Below are 20524 nucleotides of genomic sequence, written 5' to 3'. Positions count from 1 at the left end.
CTGCATTATTCAGGCCGAACTCCTAGGCTCAGGTCACACTGTTCTGCCTCAGCTTCCTGGTTAGCTGGGAATATAGGCATGTGTCACCAGGCTTGCTTTCATAGCTGTTTCTCTGCAAATGTAGAAAAATCTATAAATAAAACTAATCTCTGATCTTTGATTATTTTAAAATCCGTTTGCGCTTTGTGTAAAGAGGAACCAGCCCAGGAGCATGGCCCTGGCCTGGTGTGTGGAAGGCATGTGAGTCTCCATCTCTGTCCCTCTGCTGTTGTTGCTTCTGCGATGGTTTTATCATCTGTTCCTTGCTTTGCATGCAGAGCTAAACTGCCTGTGTTCGAGTCCTGACTCTGACACCTACTACTGTGTGATTTAGAGTGAGTCCTTTAACCTCTCCAGACCTCAATTTTTTCACCTTTAAAGTGGGAATAAAAATGTAGTGAGTCAAAAAGTTGTTCTAAGGACTCAAGTTCGTTTCGTATTTACCAGTCATCGAGAACAGTGTTAGGCATGTACTGAGCATTCTGCCCTTGGTTTTCTAAGCCCTTAAAAATTTAGCCCCATGCCAGGCAGATTACAGTTGAGGCACTCCTTAGGCAGAGGTCCATGGTGCTGCGGAGTTGGGTGTCCATGACCCGGGCCTGCATTTGCCTCAGTTTCTTGTTCCAGCCGTGTTGGGGCGGCCCTGAGGGCTCATTGGAAAGCAGAGGACCAACAGATGGATGGACGGATGTAGAGTCCTGGCTAGCAAAATACTGGCTCAGGAAAGAACAGACTTTCCCCAGGCAGAGCCTTAGAAAAACAACAATCTGCTGCTCCTTGATTAAAGGGCAGAACACTAATTATCCTTTCCGGAGGAGCCTGAGGCTGCGCTGTGCCATGGTGACCTGCGTGCGGGACCAGGACCTCCTTAGGATGCACACACATACACCAAACACACACACACACACACACACACACACACACACCCCCGCCTGGAAGTGCCATGATTCAGGTGGGTGCAGGGGCTGTGGCCGCAGGGGGGCCATCAGCCCTGGGCTTCTGGGAGCAACACCTAAGCATTTCAAAAACGTCGTTTTCAGGTCAGCACTTTGAACCTTAAAAAAATATACATTTTTTTCTTACATTAGATTTTCTAAAGAACTCTGCCTTAAAAATCCACTTTAAAATGTTCTGTAATTTCTATAATTAGACCAGCTTGTAGCTTGTTTAAATGTCTGATGTTCAGGGCCCTCCATGTACTGCTGATGAAATCAGAATGCCCGTGAGAGCCAGTGACTGGGAAACAGGCCACATGCTGATTAAAGGCTCTTTAGGGAGGGGAGGGGAAGGCAAAATTCCCTCTGGAGGTAGCGTGTTTGTTGCCATCTCTTGTACTGTGCTTCCTTTTGGATTTTTAAAACAGGGTCTCTCTGTAGTTTATGCTGGCCTTGAACTTACTGTATAAACCAGACTGGCCTTGAACTTGAGGTGATCCTCCTGCCTCTTCCTCCCAAGTTCCAAGTGCTGGGGTTATAGGTGTGCATCACCACACCTGGTTCCTTACTCTTAGGGATGAGAAGTTTCCACTGGCCAGTACTGTCTGTCTGCAGGTGTCAAGAAAGTTAAAGAAAATCTTAGAGATGTTCAGTATCTACCGTACCTAAAATAACAAAGCACCTGCCCTCAGGGCACTCACACTGAGAGACTGACCGATGCCGGAGATCTCTGTTGCCTTCTGTTTTTCGCAGGTGATGCTTCTGGGTGCCCAGGGACACGCGTCTCAGCTGTCCTCCTCTATTCCCATGCCCATGTCAGGTGGCCAGGACATCATCCCTTGGCCCTGAATGCCTTGGGGGGCTTTCCTTCTTCACGTAAGCAGGTGGCTTTGAAATGTAAGGCCAGCTCCCGTCTCTGGTCCGAGGCCCGCGTCATTTCCAGTGTGACACATCTGCTCTTGATTCCTGTCCCCAGAGTGGCTCTTGTCTCAGCCTCTCTGCTTTCGCAGTTGTTAAGGCTGAGACGCTAGAACTCGGTTAATGCTCTGCAACTTCACCCTCCACGTCTCAGGCTCTGAGGGCCCTGCGGCCCTTGCCTTCCAGCTGTTTCTGACCTCCATGGCCACCTACCATCCTTCACCTGGGCCACCTTGGGAACACCCTTGTCTCCCCATGGCCCCATCTCTCCCGTCTTGACCCCCGGAGCTCAACCTATATGACTGGCCTTAAACCTGTGATGATGCTCCTGCCTCAGCCTCCCGAATGCTGGGATCACAAGCTGGTACCAATGTACCCGCCTAGTGTTTGGGGTTTTAATTTCTGAGGGCAGTTCTGGCATTTTGTGGATACTTTCTCCTGGATGAGAAGGAAGGGATTCACACAGGGCGAGTGAGGTGAAAATCCTGTAACCTGAGGCCCTCTCCCAAGCCCTGAGGGAAGGTCACTGGTGTCTGCTCCACCACCTGGGCTGCCCAAGGTGTAGCTCTGGATGAGGAGGTGAGTGCCCACCTGGGCTCCAGCTGGGCTGAGGGAGGGCTGGGGACACGTGGCAGTTGACGGACTGCCACCCACAGCCCTTGTCAGGCTTGCCCAGGTATCCATGTGTGGACACTGGGACAAGTGCTGGACGCTCACTCTGCAGCAGTTTATTAACCTCCTACTGAGGGTAAAGAGGCAGCCATGAGTCCCAACCACATGATCCTGGTCTTCCAGAGTTGTTCCCCCAAAGCGGCTGTTAACACGTACCTGTATCGTGCCAGGCACCAAACGCTGCACATATGTTAATGCATTTAATCCTTATAGTTTTGAGGGAGTCCCATGCTTACCTCTACTTCACAGATGGAGAACCGAGGGATCAGAGAGAACCTAGGGATCAGCTGGCAGATTTGGTGGACCATTCATGCTCTTAACCAGTGGGCACTGCCCCATGACAGCCCCACTTGGGAGGCATTGAAAGTTACCCTTGCGGTTCTTTTTCTGGAAGATAGAACTCGTGGGAAGTTGTTCTCAGGACACAAGCTTTGCAGAAAAGCCAGAGTGCAAACGGGAGACACAGCAACATGGCGCAGGAGGTGGGATGGGTGTTGCTGGGACTCTTGGCCCAGGGTGGAGGCCGTGGAGGTGACAGAGAGGGAGAAGCTGAGCCAGGAGATGTGGTCCCCGCTGGGTTGTGTGGGTATCTCTGAAACAGCTACTGAGAGGGCTGATGAGCCGGCGCCCTGGGCAGCTGCACAAGCTCTCCACTGCCCAATATGTCTGCCCCTTCTGTCTGTCTCGCAGAATTAGCTCCTTTGGGATAGGTCATGGATTTTATCTCACAGTATTGTGTAATAATTTTTTGCCTGTTAAATAACTTTTATTTTGCCTGAAAATATTTTATTTCACCATCACTTTTCTGAAAATTATGGTAAGGTACACATAAAACGTTGCTACTGGAATGATCATATTTGTCATTTTAAAGCATGTCGTGGTTCATTGGGATGAAATAATTCACAACGTTGCAATCCATTATAACTGGCTAAGTTCAGAACCTCGCCTAATTTCCAAGGAATGGCACCCGGAAATTGGTAGTAAGTGATCTCTCCCCATTCTCTCTCTCCCCTAGTCTCTGCCAGCTGCTAGTCTACTTTTCCCCTTGTAGAGCTGCCTGTTCTGGACAGTTTCCTACAAATGGAATCAAACAGTGTGAAGCCCTTTGTGTTCTCGTCTTGCCCTTTGCATGTATCTGCATAGCAGGTAGCAGTGTTGCGTTCTTTTTAATGCTGAGTAATATTCTCTGATGTGGATATACCACATTTTACTAATTCTTCAGTTTATGGACATTTCATGTATTCCTTTTAAAAATAATTAGTTTATTGTGGGATAGGTGCAAAACACTTCACTAATGCTGTATCCAGAATATTTAAAGAGTTCATCCTGTTTGGTCCTCTGATACAAGGGACAAAAGGAAAGAACAGATATTTATTTTATGCTTTATTTCCAGCACAGGAGCACTGGTAAAGGGCGACAAGCACTCTCTGAGGGGCACAAAGAAAACTGTCCTTTTATTTGGTCCGGCTGGGGTGGAGTTGAGGGGCGGAATGATGTGTGGACAGCTGATTGGGGAAGCGTTGGCGTGTGGGATGATGTGTGGACAGCTGATTGGGGGAGCGTTGGTGTGCGGGATGATGTGTGGACAGCTGATTGGGGGAGCGTTGGCGTGCGTGTGGACTGCTGATTGGGGGAGCGTTGGCGTGCGGGTTCAACTTTGGGGTTTGCGGGAGCCTGGAAGTTAGCGCTGAAGCTCCCATGTTGTCTCACATGGAAAAACACCATCACATGCATATGAACTGTTTCTATAACTAAGCAAAAGACCATTGCTAGAACAGGCATTTTACAAAAAAGGAACAACAAATATAATAGTTTAATGGATTTAGCATGTAATTTAAATCTCTTTGTGGGGAGGCTTTAATTCTGGGGTTAGTTCAATACAGTGGACATTTTTCTGGAAGAGTCTGTACTGGGCAGCATCACCCTGGGGAGAGTTGCCCGCTTTGAGTAGGTTGTTTGTGTATTTGTGACCTGAAGATAATTTCCTGTGGTTTTTTCCAAAGATTTTCTGAACCCTTATGAACTATCTGGTCCTCCTGGGTGTTTCTGAATTCAGACGGATACTAAAATATTTTGCAGCGCGCCACATTTTTTGTGCCAGTCTCAGCTTGCACCTTTCAATTGGTCACTGTCTTAGTTACTTTTTACTGGTCGCTGAGACAAAATACCTGATGCACCAAGTTGGGAAAGGAAGGATTTATTTCTAACAGTTTTTGGAATTTTCCTTGCACCTAAAATCAGCATCATGTGGATGCCGCCAAGGTGTGCTGCCAGCTGGAGCAGTAGCCAGGCTTTTCTCTCTCTTGGCTGTAGGGGTCGGGTGCCTGGATCTTGGGCTCTGTGAACCTGATTGTGAAGAAAAGCTTCTTTATGTTGCCACCATACTGGAAGCTCGTGTGGTCTCTGTTACCATTCTACAGCATGGTGCTCTGCAGCTTTCTCCTCTGAGCAAATTTTTTCACTTTTGCAGTTTTGAGGCTGCAAAGGGTTGAGACCCACTGCTTCCTGGGATGCCCCAGGGTCATCTTTCTTATTCTCTGTTTCTCTTCAGCAATCAAAGTCTCAACCTTGTCTTTACAATCAACAGCTTTCCTGGAATTTTCCTTCTGGCCAAATTTACAGCATTGTAAATTATCCTGTTGGGCTCTTTGCTCTTGATTTGCAACATAAGGCTGGCTAAAACCCCCCTACAATAGCCATTACATAGCCTTGAAATTTCCTTTGCCAGATCAGTCAGTCCAGTGCTCTTAGTCTCAGTCTCAGGCAAAGTCTCTGGGAATGAGCAAAATGCAGACAAACTTTCTGCCAAGCCATAACACACATCATGGGGAGTCCAACAACCAATGCAGTCCTTCTTCCCAGCAGAAACCTCCCAAGCCTGGTCTTTACCATCAGGCTTTCTATCAGCCTTCTGGTCTCCTGAGCTCTGACCAGAATCTGCTCTACAGAACAGCTTAAGCTGCTCCAGCTGGATGCATCCAGGCGACATATACAAACCTTTCCAAACTCTGCCCACAAGCCATTTCCAAAGCCTCTCGAGAAACATGGTCAGGTATAGTCACAGCAAATGACCCCACTCCTCAGTACCAAGTTCTGTCTTAGTTACTTTTTACTAGTTGCTGAGACAAAATACCTGATGCACCAAGTTGGGAAAGGAAAGGTTTGTTTCTTACTGTTTTTGGAGGTTTCAGTCTATACTCAGCATGCCAGGCAGGTGCTTGTCCTGCTGAGCTAAATCCCCAGCCCCAGCATGGTTCTTTAAAGAAAAATCACGGGGTAGAGAATGGAGAGGGAGTCCTCTCTGACATTTGCTCATCCCTTTGTTCAGAACCTTGGGAGCGCCACAGGAGATGGGGCTGTGGGCACAGAAGCCTGTAGGAGCCTCCCCACATCTGCTCTCACCCACATCTGCTCCTCTCCTCTTTCCAGCCAGAAGGTTTTCTAGAAGGCAGATCTTATCAGGTCATGCTGCCCTTTATAGCTCTTCAATGAGCCCTGTCTGCCAGTGCAGCCTCCTGCTGCTTTGCCTGGTCCCCACCTGCCTGGCTTTTGACAAGTGTCGTTATAACTTCAGCCCCCCTGTCCTGCTGCTCGTCCTCACCCCGGCTGGCCTGCCAACAGAGGGATCATGAGGTCCTGTGTGATCTACTGGCAAGAAGGCATGAGGCATCGGTCAGCCCACTTCCTTATCAACAGAGAGTGAAGCTGTCGCCCTGCCTTGTGATGCCACTTATGTCTGAACCCAGACGCTCTGTCCTGGAATCACTGTATAACTCTGGAATGGCCCTTATTAGCATGCTTTCCCTTTGGCCTGGCCTGCTTTTGCCTTTCCTTGTGACCTGATGGAGTCCTTCTTGGTCTCTATGAGTAGAGACCACATTTCCTCTGGTAGTGGTGGGGTACTCTCTGACTCCCCAAACTCAGATTGAACCTCTTTGACTCAGCCATGGCTACTTAAAGAACATCACCATGTTGTAATTCAGGAAGGGGGCTTGGTCTGACTGTCATATTGTGAGGACATGAAAGCAGGCACTGAATCTGCCTTGTTTGCTGCTATATTTCCAGTGTCTGGCACCATGCCTGATACATAGTCAGTGCTCGGTAAATATTAGTGGCTAAATTAATGGGAATATAGAACAGAGTATCCTTCTCAATAGAGTACAGACTGGGGAATGTCCCCAAAAGCAAAGCTCTTTTTCGGGGTTCATTCTCAGCAGGACTGCTAGAAAGGAGATTCAGCTGGTTACTGAGCCACCGTATGGACTGACCATTTCAGAGGTTCTGGTTCTTTTTTGCAAAAATTTACCAGAAAATAGAAAGTTGGAATTGCAGCCTGGTGTGGGGTCTCCTAAGAAACCCGCTGCTGAGTGATGATGAGAGACGGACAAGCCAGAGCAGTGCACTTCCTGTTCTGCAAAGCAGCTCTTCCTGGCTGCCGCTTGCCAGCCTGTCCTCCATCATGTCCTAGAAATGGAGGCTACAAACTTGAGTGAAAGACAGCTTCACCTTCAAAGTGGTGCAAAGTGCTTGGCATGGTGGCGCTGTACTCGGTGTGGAGTTCTCTTATAAATGTGTATGTTTGATTTTCACAGTGATGCTACAGTTGTCCTCAAGGGAGGCAGTTTCCCAGCTGACAGGGGTGGACCAGTTTGTGCACAAATGCCCTGGGCTGACAGACAGCCCGATGCCTTTTCCTTGGCCATGAGGCCATGAGGCGCTGTTAAACTGAGCCCTCCCCTGAGAGCCAGGGCTTCACTTCTCCCACAGGCTCTGCCTTCTCCTACGCTTCTCTGTCTGAGGGGGCTGCGCCCTCTGGATGCCTCAGACGCAGCATCAGGGGTCCTGTGACCCTTGGCATGAAGCTGAACCTTTAAGCCTTGGATAACCCCATCTGTAAAATGGGGCATTCGGACTGTTTTCCCACTGTAGCATTATATATGATACCAAATTAAATCTTTCCCAAGCAGATTTTAGATGTACATAGTGATCACATTTATCATAGAGAATTTGTACCTGTGCATACCATTTGATTCCTTTTCTTTCCCCATTCTCCTCCCATCCCTTCAACTCCTCCTCTCCTTCCCATTTACAAAAGCTTTGTTTCCTTGTTTTCCTTCTTTTCTCATCTTTTTACTTTTCCCTTCTTTTCCCCTGCTCAGTCCTCTCCCTATGTGAACATTTTCTTCCTATTTCACAGTACTTAATATACATTTTGGTCCTTACTTATAATTTTAATCTCTCACACAAGAGAAACAATGCAGTATTTACCCACACGTGTCTGATTTATTTCACCTAAGAGTATGATCCCAAGGTGCACCCACTTACCTCGGAATGTCTAAAGCTTATATTTCTAATGTTAAAGTAGTACTCTGTTGTGTAAAAAACCCACATCTTTATCCATTCACCTGTTGATGTGCATTTGGGCTGCTTCCAAGATCTGGCTGTTGCAAACTGTGTCACTGTAAACATGGGTGTGCATGTATCGCTGTGATATGATGCTTTTAATTCTTCTAGAAAGATACCAGAAGGGGAATAGCTGGGTCAAATGGGACCTCCAATCCTGGTTTTTTGAAGAATCTCCCCACAGTGGTTACACCAGTCTGTATTCCCACCAACAGTGGAGAAGGGTTCCTTTTCCCCCACAGCACTCTAGCATTTGTTATTAGTTGATTTCTTTTCTTTTTTTTTTTTTTTTTTGGTCTTTTTCCTTTTTATTGGTACCAGGGATCAAACTCATGACTGCCTGCTTGCAAGGTAGGCGCTTATGCCACTGAGCTAAATCCCCAGCCTCTAGTTGATTTCTTGATAATAGCCATTCTTTCTGGAGTGAGGTGTAATCTCAGCATTGTTTTAATTTGTGTCTCAAATGACCACGCTGTTGGATGTTTTCTTATATGCTTACTTGCTGTCCATATTCTTTATCTGGGAAGTGTATTGGGTCTTTAAATTTGGGGGTCTGATTTATTTGAGTTCTTTATATGTTCTTGATAGTAATACTTTGTCTGAGGTACAACTGACAAACATTTCTTCCCACACTGTGAGTTGTCTCTTCATTCCATTGGTGGTTTCTCTTCCTGTGCAAAAGCTTTTTAGGGCCGGGGATTTAGTCAGTGGCATAAGCGCCTGCCTGGCAAGCATGCAGTCATGAGTTCAGTCCTCAGTACCAAAAAAAAAGCTTTTTAATAAGATGAGATCCCAGTTGTTGATTCTTTGTGATAGTTCCTGTGCAATCTGGGTTTTGTTCATGAAGCCTTTGCTTATACCAGTGTCTTTAAGCGGTCTATCCTATCTGCCAGCAGATTTTATGTTTCTATTTTAATATTTAGATCTTTGACCCATTTCAATTCTAGTTTAGTGCATGGTGAAAGATATGGGTCCAATTTTAATCTTCGGCATGTGTATAGGCAGTTTTTCCAGAACTGTTTATTAAAGAGACTATCTTTATTTCTGAGAAGGTGTTTGGCTCCTTTGTCAAAGATAAAGTGAGAATGTCTGGAGTTGTTTCTGCATCTTCTAATGTGTTCCATGGAACTTCACATCTGTTTTTTTTTGTTGTTGTTGTTCTTTTTTGACAATACCGTGCTACCTTTGTAGTAGTATAATTTCAAGTCAGGGAGTGTGTGCCCCTGCCTTGCCTTTGTTGCCCAGAATTGCCTTTGCTATTCTAGATCTCTTCTGGTTCCAAATGAGTTTTAGGAATTTTTCTCTAATTTTGTGAGATATGCTATTGGAATTTTAATTGGAGTTGCATTAAATCTGTGTAACAGTTTTGGAAGTATGACCAGTTTCACTGTATTGAGTCTTCCTACCCCAGAGCAAGGAAGACCTTTCCATTTTCTAATCTCCTCTTCAATCTCCTTTTTCAAAGTACTGTGTTTTCAATGTAGAGGTCTTTTACTTCCTTCATTAGATTGATTCCAAAGAATTTCATTTTTTTGAATGCTATTGTGAAAGGTATTGTTTCCCTAATTTCTCTCTCAGTGAGTTTATTATTTGTGTACGGAAAGCTACTGTCAAATTAAATTTTACATAAGTTATAAATTTATAATGTTTATTTGGAAGTATACAATGTATTGGTAATACATATATATAATGCCATCTGTGATGCTGTTTTATAATATAGTAACATTGCTGAGGATTCAGCTCAGCCATATAAGCACCTGCCAGGTAAGTGCCAGATCATGAGTTCGATCCCCAGTACACCCCCCCCAATAAATAAATAAAATATATATGTGTGTGTGTGTGTATGTATGCATATAAACACTATAATCTAATAGCCTATTTTATAAAGGCATTGAGGAGCTTGGATTATATGGGGCTTAGTCTCTGGTGCATCTTAATGGTGTTACTGTGATAATAATTAACATTAAGTACAATCTTCTGAGGCTTGCACACATAAAACAAGGGCGTGCTTACTGAAATGTCCTGTATATTGTTGCTTTGGAAGGAAGGAAGCTCATAAAATAATTAGGAAAGCAAAGCTCAGTTATAATTTGAAAAGAATCATTGAAATTCAGAAATTTATTTTTGCAGATAGAAGTTTCTTTTCAAAAGAACTTTGGCCCTTCTGGGTATCTTCCCAGAAGAATTAAAAGCATCATAACACTGCAGAATATGTGCACCCATGTTTATAGCAGCACAATTTATCAGAGCTAAATCTTGGAAACCAGATGCTCATCAAACTCAGAATGGATAAAGAAGATGTGATATTTTTATACAATGAAATACTACTCAGCTATAGAGGATACACTTGAGACTTATACAGGTAAATGGATGCAGCTTGAGACCATACTCATAAGTGAATAAATCAGACTCACACGTGTAACCATCGTGTTGTCTCACTAGTGTGAGAAACTGAAAGAGTAAATAAGGTCTAGAATATGCAATCGCTATTGTGAAATGGGAAGCAGTTGTCTAAAGCTAGGAGGGATAAAGGATACAGGGAGGAAGGGGAAAGGGAGGAAAATGCAAGGTTAGGGTTCGTGTCTCTGAGTTCATTGAAAGGAACGTGTGTGCTAATGTTGACTGGAGTTTTTATGCCCACATCTTGTACTCTGGGGAACTACTTTGGAGGTGACAATATACAACGTATTACCTATTGTTATTTTCCTATTACTTTGTCATGAAATTCTGCTTTTACTTTTTTTCAATTGGAAAATAAAAGAACTTGGGCCAACCAGCCACCTGCTTCCTGGGCCCTTGGGTCACTCGCTGCTACCTGAGCCACTGCCGGCCTGAGCTCTCTGCTGGCCTTGCAGGTGAGGAGGCCGGAGCAGGACCCCTGTACAGCCAGCTCTGACAGAGCCGGCTTCTCACCAGGCTGCGCCGTGCTGCCAGCCCTCAGTCCTGGCCCCGGGCCGATGCTGTTCTTGGAGCTGGACTTGAGGAAGGAGGGGGAGGGACACCGTGCTGACATCTGGTGAAAGCCTGTTAAGGACAGAAAGGAGACGGTGTCCTACTCTTGGCTCCGTGGAATGGGTGTTATGTCCCCTGTTTTGCACATAGAAAAGAAAAACTTGAGAAAGTAACTTTATGTCAGGGTCACATAGGTCTCACACAGGGGCTGCGATTAGACAGCGGAGGTCAAAATCAAGTTTCACCTGTATGATTATAATTCAATCATGTAATATCTCTGGGTCTCGGGCTTCTTTTTGTATGATAGAACTTTGGGCAGAATGCAGGACTAGACAAACATTGTATCGCTGAACTATGTCCCCAGGCCCTCAGTTTTTTTGTCTGTGACATAATGACATAATGACAAACCCTAGTTCACAGAGTGAATCAATGAGATTAACTACAAAATATTCATGTATACTTTTGTAAGACTTTATTACCTACTAGCTGCCGCTATTACTATAATTACCTTGTATTTTATTTATCTCTTTTTGTGTGGTAAAGCCAAGCAATATTTTTACTTGGGTCCAGCATACTCTAAGGCCTGGCCACTTGTCACTGTATGCTTTCTGCTGGCTTTACTGTTGATTACAGCAGAGATCTCAAGACAGAGGTGGTACATGTGTCACTGACCACACTGTTTTGGTGCCTCAGGCATCAAATCTCAGGAAGCATCCAAAGAACTGGGACTGCTTCTCAGTCAACTCAAGATTTGAGTGTCTGCACTGACAGGCATCACTTGCGGTGTGTTTGTGGGTAATTTGATCTCTTGGTAAGAACATAGGGAAGATTTTCTTGCGGCAGCTATGGAATTGGATTCCATTTGCAAGACAGAAATGAGGTTCTTCTGGTGGGGCCTGCCTGGAGCCCTGCCCTGCCCCATCCGGAAGCTGCTGCACCACTGCTAGGAAGGGGATTGGTGCTGAGGCGCTCTCAGAGAGGAGACCGGTGTCACCTGTTAGGCAGAGCCACACGTCCTGCTGATGATCTCGCTCCTAAGCTCATGGGTGGCCTCTGTGGAGGGTCAAGGCTCCCCAGTGGGTGTGTGTGACAAGGAGCTGTCCAGGCTGAGTGGAGCCAGGAACTGTACCTGTCGATGATCATTTGGGAGCTGCTTGTGTGTGACAGGAGACAAAGATTGGGAATTTGGTCTGACTGTTTGGTTGCATCCAAATTGTGTTTTAGATTTTGTTTTCTGAGGGAAGGTTGACTGGATGCTACTTTTCTGAGTGAGATTGACTAGTCAGTTGACCACTGAGGGCTTTCCTCTTGAGCATGGGGATGGCATTGGCAGGGAACGTGGGTACAGAAGACAGCAGGACGCTCTTGCGCCTGCTTTCCCTAGGCCGTTGCTTCAGACATCTTTCTTTTTGATGAATCTGCATTTGAAAACTGATTTCTTCTAAGCATCTGATCAACAAATAAAGAACATGTCCTTTCTCCTCTTCTAGACTGAAACGGCAGCAGCAAAAGAACTTTCCCATGTTCCCTTCAGCTAAAGCCTGGAATTTCAGAGGGGTAAGTGTCTGCCCCGGGTGGCCTCTATTCTGGACTGTGTCGCATGCTCCAGAGGATGGAGGTCATGGTTTGCTTTATGAGTGGAAGATTCTGCCCCGAGCCCACTGTGCTTGTCTTCTGGGAGGTTGATGTGCTCCAGTGCTGGTGGCTTCAGTATTCCCATGGGCATCCACTGACAGTGGCCTGCTGGAACATCACAGGCTGTGGCATCTTGTGGAGCAGAAACCAGGAGGGGTCAGAGTCTCAAGCTGTCAGTATCCAGTCTGTTAAAATGTAGGGTGAGGCCTTTATGGGGCTTCATTTTCCAGACATTCGTAAGTTTAAATAGGCTCTAAAGGGAATCATAAACGTTTCCTAAGCACAAAATGAGGAGTGAGATGGAACGTCTTCTTCCACCAGGGGGGGCTTCCAGTGGTGATGCCGATGGTCATAGGGCATGGAGGTCTACTGAAAGGACCTCAGCGGTCAGGGCGGGGACTCTTGCCTCTGTGGAGAATGTTCAGAGCTGACGGGTGTGGTGTTCCCTTGCTGAGCACAGCCCCCTACACTTGACACCACCCATTTCATCCTGGGGCTGATAAGCTGGTGTGTCTTCTGGGAAGTCTCCACCCCCTCTGCTAAACCCATTCCCCTCCTGTGTACTCTGGAATTTCTAGGCAGTGTGCTCAGTCAGCACCTACTGAAATTTGAGATGAGAAGCCCCAAATGGGGAGTGCGCAGAGACCTTGTCAGTTTAATTTCATTTTACTGTGTCATAGGCCCAGCACAGTGCCTGGCATATTCAGGCTTAATAAATTTGTCGAATGAATGATTCTCTCACATCTTCGAATGCCAAATCTTCCTATTGCCTTTAGATGGAATTTCAAGTCCAAGTCTTTTGTTTTTCAGTACTATGCAGTCACAGTTTAAAATGTCATATAGATTTTGTCATTTCCCCCACGTGTCTTATTAAAAGTAAATATAGCTGGGGATTTAGCTCAGCGACATAAGCACCTGTCTTTGCAAGCGCTTGCTCGTGAGTTCGATCCCTGGTACCAAAAAAGAAAAAAAAAAAAAAGTAAATATAGATCATGGCACTGTTCAGGTCAGGTTGCAGTGTGTTTTCACTGAGTCTGAAGAACAATGTGCTGACTTCTGAAATGGATGTGCATGGCTTACTGAGTCCAAGTCTTGTGCCTTCTATGCCTGTTTATCTTTTGTGTATGAGAACCCATTTCTCCAAGCATGTACACTTGGGTGATGTTGGTCATTAAGTGAAAAAAGCTCTGTGTGGTCCATAAGTCTGGGACACACTGAGTGCCCGTGTTAAATATACTTAATGGTGCAGACTTTCTCAGAGCCTCGGATGTGGTGGTGCATATGAAGATCTCACTGGAAGAGTTGATGGAGTTCTCGGCATTTCCCAAAGTCACTGACCCTGAAAGCGTTTGTTGACCAGACAGTCTGGACACACTTTGAAAGCTGGCATTTAGAGTCAGCTCTGTAGGTCTCTTGCTGATTCAGTACTGCTTGCTAACTAAGGGCAGTAAGCTCCTGAGTTTGCTTAGGGACTGTCCTGTACCTGGCTGCCTTTGAAACCTCTTGCACTATTTCCTTCTTAAAAATGCTTTGTCAAATTTTGAGCTCAGATCTAGTCTTTAGAACTTGCTGCTCAAAGAAACCTATTAAATGACCCTCTCCGTGCCTCAGCCTTACCAAGTCTCTCCAAGACGACAATAGCATTTACAGTTGGTAACTCACTGCAGCAGGGAGGGGAAGGCTGCCCCAGCTAACTGTAAGTACATGCAATGTTCAAACCTCATGGCGTGTTGACTCCACATTCCTGTAGCCCTCAGATTTCTAGCCAGCTCCCAAGAATTGCCCAGTCATTAAGATTGTTTGAGTAAATAGGATCCATCCCATGGTGAGGTAGCTATGATGTTTAAATTGGTCTCTGGTACCTGCTTTGATTGCTCCTGGCCCTGGGCTTCTCCGTGAAGTTAGACAAACTGGCATCAAGATACACCAGAGCGAGAGGTTTGGGCCTGGCCAGCTGCTGGAACTCTCTTGACCAAATCCATCTCTGCGCTTTGGAGAGGAAACCTCGGTGACCTGGCAGAGTGGAAGGGAATCCAACCAGGTGGAAACACCTCCACTGCCACAGGACAGCTTGTGTCCCCAGCATGGTAATTGAAGGGAATGAGGAACCCAGAACGCCAGGATGGAGGTGTTGGAGATGTCGTCTGGCTGCTGCATTTTCTCTTAACAGAATCTGACTTTCAGGTCTGTTGGACGGAGCTATGCACACTGTGCTCGGGCCAGGTGCTCTGTGAACACTTGATTTTTCTTTGGAAAGGAAGGTTTTAGGATCTTTGTGCTAGGAAAGCTTCCATACTTACATATTGGCAGCAGAGAAGAGTGTTATAAGCACCTGTAATTCCATTCTTTCTTACCTTGCTTAGCAAAAGGACCCTGTGTGTAGAGCATTTGTAGATCTGGAGGGGTCGCGGGCCTGGGGACCGGTTGATGGATGCTGGACTGGAAAAAACAAGAGAGGAAGCCACAATTCTGCAGAAGACAAGTGAACAGGGAGATGCTCTGTGGGCAGGCTGGCAGTAGCCAGTTTGGGAAAAGAGAGATTTCACAGTAATTGCCAGAAAGGTTTTCTTTGGTATCAGAACTTGAACTCAGGACCTCAAGCTTGCCAGGCAGGTGCTGTGCCACTGAGCTAAATCCCCCGCCCAGCAGAAAGGTCTTTTGGGGTGAATTGTGTTGTAAACCTTCCTCCCACCCGTACCAAGAGTGCTCCCTGCAGACCTGTTCTGGTCCTCAGAGCTTTCTCGTAGCTCTCCTTGTTCTGCTGGAGGCTGTGGGTATGTCGAGGTGTGGAAGGGCAGATGACACTTGCCAGCCTCTCCTTTTTGATAGAATTGGATTCCCGGTCAGGGAACCATATGATAGAATTGTGGCGTGGCTGAAAAGGTAAGAAGTATGAAATATAAATGACCTTTATTTTAAGAATGCGGGGAGAGACCCCCTGACCCTCCAGGGTCTCCAGGGGCTGGCATTCTCTCCATCAGACACATGGTGTGGGGGCATACATGTAGCTTAGGTTTGGGGTGGTGCCTGAGGGGCATTAGTGATGCACACGTAGCCCATTGGTATTCATTTCCCACCACAGATAAATTCCTAGGGGCAGGAAGATAGAGCTCAAGATAGAGCCCCCTGGTTCTGCCTCCCAGCTTTACCGGCTACAGTGTCCCATCTGGGCCAAAATCCTTTCACTCTTGTCATGTGTTGTGGCCCTTTCCAGGTTGTCACTGCTGCTGCAGTTTGCACATGGCCCCTCTGTTTTCTTGAAGAGCCAAGAAGACAAAGGCTTTGGGGATTTCTGACCTTCTAGGACTGCCCCAGCCCCCAGGGCAAGGGGTAGCGCTGTGTCTGTCTTTCCCCAGACCCCTGGGTGCTGCAGATACCTTCATGGAGAGAAGCCCAGAGGGAGGTTTGGGTTGAGGTGATCTTGGTGGCAACATTTAAGCTACAGTGCACAGAGCCAGAACAGAAAAGGAGGAAATCAGATGCCCAGGGAGGTGAGACCCTGAGTAGGAGTGTCCTGCTCCCAGGTGGTCCTTCTGTCAGGTTCACATCTGGCCCCAGCTGGCTGGGGAAATGCTGAGCTTAGAATTTCCACCTTTCCTTGGGAAAGTGTTTTGTACAGCTCCTCCCAGGGAGAGGAGGGAGGGGGGAGGGGAAGGGGAAGGGGGGAGGGAGGAATAGGAGGGCTGGGGAAGAGGAAGAGGAGAGACCACGTGAGGAGGCGATCTGCGGGAAATGTGGAACTCATGAGTGCAACTCCTGCAGTTCATGCTTAGCCGGGCTCTGCTGCGTGCAAAGCTGAGGTTTAACTAAATATTGACCGGCTTTCAGGAACTTACCTCCTCCTGACGCCTGGTCTTGACTTTTGCCAAGGCCGTGTGAGGAGACATTTCTAAAGCCAGGCTTAGTGGACGGCCTAGGCTCCCAGCCCAACCTTTTAATTCCTAGAGGAGGAGGAGGAGGCCCAGTCATTAGCAGGACTCTTGGTTACAGGTGATAAAAACTCAATTAAAAGGAGCTTCAGTGCAGAGGGAGAACTGATGGCTCCTCTGACCAAGGTGCAGTGAGGCGGCCTCTGGCCCAGCTGTGTCTCGGGGTACCCCTTCCACAGCGTGGTCACCCCTGGGTTCCTCTCATCGTTTCCCACTGCATATAGACTTTTTCGGGAAGGACAAGACAGCTGTGAACAGTCACACAGAGGGAAGGGAGAAGGCTTTGCTTTCCGGGTCCACATGGACAATCCCAGGGCGGTCTTGGGCTTTTCACAGACTTGGGCTGTGCAACTGAGTTGGTGGCGTTGCTCCAGGTGGAGGGGCAGCAGTGGGAGGCTTTTTCTCACACTGGATTCTGAGCCTTCTCCATGTTGCCGTCCCGTTTCCTAATGGTACTTCTGGGAATGATTTAATAACTGCTCCTCACAAGCACTGGCCCGGTGCTCACTGACACTCTACCGGGCTCTGCAGAGTGTAAGGTAGTTCCTAGGTTCATAGGAATTTAATTATCTCTACGATTCTGGTCGCAGGATTTTTCCATGATTCTGTTTGCAGCCAAACTGCAAGCAGAGTGCATACACTATGTTTCTTTGTGCTGCTGAGTAATAAGTTGCTACAATTTAGTTCATGGCTCTGAGGAGCAGAATTTGGGGCATGCTTGCTGCTGTTCAAGGTCTCATGAGACACAGGGTGTGAGGGAGGCTGTGTCAGGTACTGGGAGAAACCTGTTTCAGGTGGCTGCCAGGAGGTACCTGGGTCCTGGTTGGCTGTTGGATGAGGGTTCTGTGCTCTGAGAGGTCCCTGCCAGGTCTTTGCTGTGCACCCCCTTCCATCTGCAAAGCTGACTGGAGAATCTCTTTCACATCAAACCCTTGATGGATTCTTTCAGAGGGCTCACCAGATTAGGTTAGGCCACTCAGCTACTTTCCCTTTTGGTGATCTCAGAGCCTGTGACCAGGAACCTAATCATGGCGGAGGTGATGTCCAGTGAAGTTCTCAGGTCACACTGCACTCGAAGGCAGAGGATTAGACAGGATGTGCACCCTAAAAGAGGGGACTTCGGGGCTAGTCTTAGGGTTCTGCCTCCCCAGAGGTGTAGAGAGAGTGGCTTGCTCAGGGTCACACAACAGCTAAGTGGCAGAGCTTGTACTTGGTCCTGACTTCATCTCATTCTAAATCTCATGTTTGTTTGTTCATTTGTCTGTCTGTCTGTCTGTTCATCCATCCATCCATTCATTTATTTGTATGACAGGGTCTTGCCAAGTCATTAATGTATTCAGGCCAAGCTCAAACTTGTAATCTCCGTGCTCAGTCTCCCAGAGTGCTGGGATTACTGGCATACACCCTACACCTGGTTTAAGCCATGTTTTTGTTGTTTTCTTTTTAAATCAGATTTTAACGATCACATTCAACATAGAGAATCTGTACTGTACATGATATAACTTGTTTTTTTTTCCCATTCCCCTACCCTCTCTTCAACTCCTTTCCCCCTCCTCATTTACAAAAAACTCTTAACTTTCATAATTTTTTGTTGTTGTTGTTGTTTTGAGACAGGGTTTTGCTATGCAGTTCAGGCTGGTCTCAAACTTAAAATGATCTTCCTGCTCAGCCTCCCAAGTGCTGATATTATAGGGTGAGCCACTCCTCCGGGCTCTTTTTTTTTTCTTTTTGAATTGTTTTCATTAGTCCATGTTTGGAGTGTGTGATGTTTGCATTCCTTGTGGGGTGCATGTACATAACATACCGTATTTCATCTGCTTCCCTTCCCCTCTCCCTTCCTTCCATCTCTTGATCTCCTTCTCATTTGAGAAACATCTATCTCCCTACCTTCTGTTGTCTAACTTTATTTTATTTTAAATAGAATTAAAAAACCCAAAACAATGCAGAATTTCAAAATAAGATCATAGAAATTAACAGTGGTTATATTGCATATTGTTCTCTTCAGAATAGTTGACAGGATCACCAGATACAGGCATTTCAAATTGATCAGACACTATAAGCACTAACTGTTCCTTTCGGTGAACTAATAGAATGAGTAGTACAATTCTCTTAGCTGTCTCGCACGTATGTGTGTATGCATATGTGGATGTATATGTGTGTTTTTTCCTGGACCTTTTCTCCTTCCCCATCCCAGTTCTGTCCTTTTGAGCAGTTTCTTTCCTTTCACAATACCCATTGTAACTTTTCGATCTTATTTACTCTTTGAGTTTCTTACACTTGGGAGACCCTATGTTTATACATGTGACACTGATTTATTTCACTTATGAGTATAGATGTTTCCATATTTCCGAATGGCACCTTTTTGCAAATGCTCTTCTCTGAAATTATTTGTAAGTGGGAGAAATATTTGCAGTGTTTGTCTCACATGACCTTCCCTAACATGCTAAAGACTCTTGCAAAACAGTAACACAAATTAACCCAATAGGAAAAGAGTTAAAGGATTGAAATAAGCATTGTCAAAGAGAAAATACATATAACCAGTAAACAAAGTCAAGTTGTTTGTTCTAATAATTTAGGAATATTTTAACATGACAAAAGTAACAATAGAATAATAATATACTTCATTCATTTAGCTCCAGTAGTGTGTTGGCTGCTATTCCTAGTACTTTGCAAGTCTTCACATCCCCTGAACCCTTATTTAGTAGATATCATCATCATCATCATTATTATTATTATTAGTAGTAGTATTATTCCCAGTTTCCAGATTGGAAAATAGAGACTAGAATCATTCTCAAAGTCCCACAACAATTAAATAGTGAGTCTAACTTTTGAACCCAGGAAATCTGACTTCAGACTTTGAGTCTAAACAACTTAGGTCAGTGATGGTGAACCTTTTAGAGCTTCCGATGATCATGGACTGCCAGCTGTGGCGCACAGGCCACAGGTTCACCGTGACTGCCCTAGGAAGACGCAAAGTGTGAAAGTGATACGAAGGTGTATAATGTGGAACATGTACAGGTATAAACCAATGCTAGTGAAAATTAAAATAATCCCCACACTGGAAAATAATGTATTAATTTTTACATCAAAAAAGGTCTGGGAGAATATCAGCCTTGGTGGACAGCCGAGGTGGGCGAGCTATTCCAGAACTCTTGTGTTAGTTAATACTTTTTGTAATGTCTGAGTTTCCTACAGAGAGTATTGCATTTATAATTAGCAAAAGCCATGAATTTATAATAATTAAAAAAGATCTTCCAGAATCAGAATCTTCTACAACCAAGAGGAAGCTTATTTTTGAAAATTCAGAGTCACTATGCAAGATGTCAGATGCCTGTAGCCCCCGTTACATTTGCTGTAGTGCCAGCTACTCAGGAGGCTGAGGCAGAGAGGATCATGAGTTTAAGATTAGTGTAGGCAATTTAGCAAGGCTCTGCCTCAAAACCAAAAGGTTCAGTACTTTAGAACACGTAGGGCCACCTCATGGAGTATTTGTCATGTGAAGCATCTGGGAACAGAGGATGTGGGTGCAGAGAAAGGCGTGGCATATTCTACTTATTTGCATGCACTGTTTTACCAACCTCCCACCTCCCTGGTAGTCTAGGGCAACACTTGGCTGCTGTCCCCAGATGTGCAGACGTTTGAGTTTGGTGGACAGTCCCTGGCCATTGTAACAAGTGGAGAGCCTGCTTTGGGGTCAGAGTGCCAGCCTGGGCACTGGATACATTTCCCCGTACCAGCTGCCCCATTTGCATAGGAATTTGCATAATACAGTGATCCCCTCCAGTGTGCTAGCCCTGGGGACGTTCTGGATTCAAACATAACAAACACCTTCCCCATCACATCACCCTGACTCCCAGGGTCCCACCTTACACAGCCCCAACTCCTGAGTTCTCTTCTTTGTAGTGGAAGCAATTCAGTTTCCTCCCCTCCCCTCCTCTCCCCTCCCCTCCCCTCCCCTTCCCTTCCCTTTCTCCTTGAAATAAAATGGATTTCAAGAAAAAAAGGAAAAGAAAGAAAAAGCAGTTGTTTTTGACTTTGTTT

General features: G+C 45.9%; 1 protein-coding gene across 3 annotated transcripts in view; it reads left to right on the top strand.

The window, feature by feature from the left end:
* Positions 1-20524, top strand: part of Arhgef3 (Rho guanine nucleotide exchange factor 3) — a 277874-nt gene that overhangs the window by 77449 nt on the left and 179901 nt on the right. For all 3 annotated transcript variants that reach the window (XM_063257324.1, XM_063257325.1, XM_005008261.4), the window contains exon 3: positions 12410-12476. In XM_063257324.1, the coding sequence (XP_063113394.1) occupies positions 12410-12476 (67 nt within the window). The remainder of the gene's footprint in view (positions 1-12409; positions 12477-20524) is intronic.

The sequence above is a fragment of the Cavia porcellus genome, unplaced genomic scaffold (assembly GCF_034190915.1).
Source record: "Cavia porcellus strain 051 isolate PalLab524CR breed Dunkin Hartley unplaced genomic scaffold, mCavPor4.1 scaffold_10, whole genome shotgun sequence".
Taxonomy (NCBI): domain Eukaryota; kingdom Metazoa; phylum Chordata; class Mammalia; order Rodentia; family Caviidae; genus Cavia; species Cavia porcellus.
Note: the sequence above shows the minus strand (reverse complement) of the source record. Positions and strands in the feature narration are given on the sequence as shown.